We start from the raw sequence: 4621 nt of genomic DNA, 5'->3' as shown, positions 1-4621 counted from the left end.
ATCTGCTGTTACTGAGTGATTATTTAAATTAGTTAATTACTTCATTGTATGGGACTTCCTAGCTAATTAGTTTCCTTAAAACAACATGTGAAGCTCAGTGCTGATTGTATCTTGTGTTGGGGACCAAAGAAAGATCAAACGGGCCTCAGTCTGAACCCTGTGGTACCCCTCCAGCAGCTGCCCCTTTCTCAGTCACAACAAACCTTGGTCAGGCAGATCTCAGTGTATTCAGACCCTCACACTCTACCTCCATACTTTGATACTGACTGGCTCTGGTTTGTCTCATTCAAACGTGTTTTCTGATCAGGTCCACTGTCTCATTGTTTATATCATCATAGTTGCGCTTCTTGCTTAGATGTGTTTGAAATTTTTTTTTAAATAACGTTAGAATGGCTAAGGTAGCTGAGAATTATACCTCTTCTGTTATTACTAGCAGTATATTGTAAGAGTTAATGATGTTATAAATATATAGAGACTTCTTCAGCATCTCTTTACCTGCTATAATACATCAAATAGCAAGACTAAACAGAATGAATGACAATTAAGTGTACAGTGTGTAACCATACCATACTTCGGAACATTCTCCATGGAGATAGGTAAGTCTTATGTTATACTGTGGAATATTAGCTAAATGAAGATGAAACAGGATGAAGCCCTCCTCCAGGCCAGAGTCAGGTCTGTGGGGATGCAGGCCTGCTCTGAGTAAGGACGCTGTTGTAGATGTTTTTTTGTTTTTCAGTACAAAGAACAATTGAAATGAAGAAAAATAACATGCTTTTAGTCTATTTTTTGGCTAAAAAGTTACATACCTTGGCTTTAATTAATACATGTCAAGGCATTTTCTATAATAGGTGAAAAGTGAAAATTGTAGCTTCAATGTCACTCCCATTCCTGAGGAAAGACTTGATAGGAATGAATGAGCCTGAGATACTACCAGACAACATGAGGGTGCCATCACCAAATGTTGGCACAGTACAGGCCGTCACTACCTGCCTCCTGTGCCAGGTTTATTTTCTCTGTTGCATTGGGAGAGCAGTGCGTATGTGTTCATTTGGCCTGACAGCTTAATGGGGAGCCTTCCTCACTGTACTATAAATACCACTTAGATTTGTTTGCTTTGCATTTCAAAGATGGCAGCTGTGTGTGATGAGGAAACTATATGTGTCAGGTCGTGCTCTGCTTTATAAGTATACCTCTGATGGAGATGCAGTAATTGGCATGTAGGACCAGCTCAGCAGTGATTATCTATGTGCTTATTACTGTTAATGAATCTTCAGGCTGGATATGTAATTTCAGCCCATAGCTCTCGTCAACTGGACCTCATTAAATTCATATGCGGTGCAATTACTACCATTACTATCACTACTGCAATTGCCTACTTTGAAGTACAATATATTATTTTTGAATTGTACATTTACAAGTAAAGTAAAATAGTAAACATTAAAATATATAATATTCCTCGCTCTATCTGGCCTATACAACAGTTACACTGTGGAAGGTTGAAAATGGTATATTTGACATGACTTAAGGTTATCTGTTACATAAGGCTGACAGCTGTAAAATGTCTCAGAAGTCACTATAACCTGTTGCCAGTCTCCCTTAACTCACTTCCAACAGCAACAACTTTATTTTTGAGGAAAACCACACAATTTGTGCAAAATCCTGTGCAAAAGTACATGTACTTTTCTTATTTTTGGTCCTCCACCTGTTGTCTCCATGGAAATAGCTTGCCATATTGTGAAATATTTTAGTGTAGCATGTGGTAGTAGACCCTCTACCAGAAAAGTAAAAAAAAAAAAAAAAAAAAGCATGTTTCTTTTGTTTTTCAAAGGTCAATTACATTTAGTTCAACATAGCTAACAGCAAACTGTCTGGTCTGATTTTGAACTAGATCCATATTGTGCAAATGAAAACCAATTTCAAACATACCCGAGGAGCAGAGGTCACCGCCGCAGTTCTCACAACACAGATTAGCAGCTTTTATCAGAGCAAGTGACTCTATTGTGGCAGACCATTACTCCAACATGACGCCATCCTCCACGGGCCACGCTCCCCTTTGTCCCGGGCAGGGCTTTGCTACCGCTGCATTTCTGGTGTGGACTTTGGTTAGGCCACAGGAAGAGCTCAGGCCCCTGACACCTCCATCTAACAGGGATTTGACTAAATACTCCATCAGCAAATGTGAAAGAGGTGGACTTACACACTGTCACACCCGGACACGGAAGTAATGAACAAACATACAGTTAAGCCTGAACAAATATTATTATTATTCATCCATTTATAATTAAGTTAATGCATTACATCTTACATCATGTACTATTGAGTTATTTAAAGGTGCACTGTGTAACCTTTCTGGGGAGGGTCTGTCGTGGAAATCATGGTTATTGTTTTGACTAGAACATTGTACAGTATTTTTTGCATAACTTATTTGTCTTCATGGGGACAAGTAGGTGATGGCACTAGCTACAGGTCACATGCCTCTGGGAAACCTGTCAGGAGGATCAAATCTCCAGATCCCAAGTAAGGATCTTTGTTAGGAGTACCTAGCTGGAGGATCAGTCCGCTGTGCATGTTTTGGGTTGATGGGGAAAACTGGAGTGACCAAAGGAAACCCATACAGACACAGGAGGAACATGCAAACTCTATTAAAAAAGAGTTCACCTGGTCCAGGAATCAAACCCAGAAGCGTTGTATTGTGAGGCACAGGATTACGAGGTCAAACTGTCCATTGCCTATTAGAGCTGCCAGACTGATTTAGATTTAAGGCCACAGATCTTCAGATTCAAAGTTGCACCTGCAAAAAAGATAAATAGTTGACAGGAATAGTACATAGTGTTATTTAGTTTTCATTAAAGTACTAATGTAAATATCAGTGGTGGAAGAAGTGCCCGATTTTGTTATTTAAGTACGTACGTACTTACGTAGTAAGTACTGATACCAGGTCAAAAATACACAAGTAAAGGTAAAAGTATCCCATGAAAAAATCTACTTAAGTAAAAGTACTTAAGGACCAGTTTAAAAATGTACTCAAAGAGAAAAAAATTAAAGTATTTCGTGTAGATTTTTAGGTCGTAGTAGCTTCAAATGTAGTGATTTTGATAAAGATTTGTGCTTGATTTAGTTCAACAGAAACAATCAAATTAATCTTTTTTTTTTCTAGATGTTCTTATTAATATACTTTGGTTTGCTCAAATGATGAATGTGTTAAAAATAAACCCTCAGCTTTTTCAGCAAGTCTGTTCAAAATTGTGGTGGAGCAGAAAGCACAAATACCTTCTCTCAAATCTAGTGAGGTAAAAGTGAAAAGTATCCACTTTTAGTAAAGTATAGTTACCTAAAATGTGTACTTAAGTACAGTATTTCACTACTTCCACATTCCACCACTGGTACATATGATAGGACTGTGTGTATGTCAAAACATGGCATTGTGTTGCCTGTTTTCTGCAGACACCCTGATCCTACCCTGATACTCTGGCAGGGTGTAGCAGCTTCAGGGAGTGTCTTATACAAAACAATTGTCCTTACCACAGGCCCACAGGCACGTGGGAAAAATGCAAAGTTTTGTAGACATTTCATAATCTTCATTTGTGCATATTCCAACTAATACAAAATAGATGTCATGTCAGCTTAAAATTCTTTTCTAAACAATTCTTTTGTATTATTTTGCATATTGTTATGGATGGGGAGTTTAGTAAAATCATTGCTTGTGTAAAAAACTACCTGGTATGGAAATGCACTAAACGATGCATTATGCTTATTTGGGATTATTGTGTACATAACAAACCTTTTGCAATCCATTCTGTGCCATTCATACCTCCTAGCACAGCAGCATCACCGCCAGGCGACCTACGTCAGTGCCAAAGTCCGGATCCAGGGCATTGGCCAATCCGCGCCGTGTTTTGCCCCCTCCCCCTTTTAAAATCCACCTCGATTTTCTTTGGAGCAGGGAAAACAGTGAAGCGTCAGGGGCAGCAGATGACCGACTAGCGCAGCAGCGAGGAGCACTCCAGTCCCGTCCAAGAGACAAATGAAAGGATGGGGAGAACCAGAGGCTGAACCGAGGACAGTGGAGCACGGACCCAAGGGAGAGAACCTACTTTGGGACACTTTCACCGGATTTAGCCCTCAGTCCGGATCAACAATATGCCATTTGCCAAACGACTCGTGGAACCCCAGTTAGTTTGCAGGCACTACATCCCAAACGAGGACGGTCTACTTTACGAGGACCTAATTACTATCAATAATGTGGCCCTATCGAGGACTTTACGGCAGCTGTCGGACCTCGCCAAACACGCGTGCTCCATTTTTCAGGAGCTGGAGAACGACCTCACGTCCACGAACCAGCGCGTGAGGAGACTCCACGGTAAAATTAACCTACTTCAGCAGACATGTGCCGAGCTGGACCCAAAACAGGAGGCAGTGCGTAAGTACTCCAACTCTTTATCTGCTGAAGCCGCGCTGCCACACGCGCACATCATGGTAACTACTGGCTTGTTACAATGAGTTTAATTTGGGATTTTTCCTTTTGTTAATTTATTTAAGCTGTTCTTGCTGTTTGATCGAGTGATCCTGAAGGGAAACTCGTGTCTTTTTATTCATTTGTCAAACATAAATAAGGTTT

General features: G+C 40.2%; 1 protein-coding gene across 2 annotated transcripts in view; it reads left to right on the top strand.

Moving 5' to 3' along the window:
* Nucleotides 1–3944: 3944 nt before the first annotated feature.
* The window catches only part of nhsa (Nance-Horan syndrome a (congenital cataracts and dental anomalies)), a 71420-nt gene continuing 70743 nt past the window's right edge, over nt 3945–4621 (top strand). Inside the window, exon 1 of one of the 2 annotated variants that reach the window (XM_033965000.2) lies at nt 3945–4423. In XM_033965000.2, coding sequence (XP_033820891.1) covers nt 4144–4423 — 280 coding nt within the window. In that variant the 5' untranslated portion in view covers nt 3945–4143. The remainder of the gene's footprint in view (nt 4424–4621) is intronic. The other variant, XM_055221444.1, reaches the window with a different exon arrangement.

The sequence above is a fragment of the Periophthalmus magnuspinnatus genome, chromosome 4, assembly GCF_009829125.3.
Source record: "Periophthalmus magnuspinnatus isolate fPerMag1 chromosome 4, fPerMag1.2.pri, whole genome shotgun sequence".
Classification (NCBI taxonomy): domain Eukaryota; kingdom Metazoa; phylum Chordata; class Actinopteri; order Gobiiformes; family Gobiidae; genus Periophthalmus; species Periophthalmus magnuspinnatus.
Note: the sequence above shows the minus strand (reverse complement) of the source record. Positions and strands in the feature narration are given on the sequence as shown.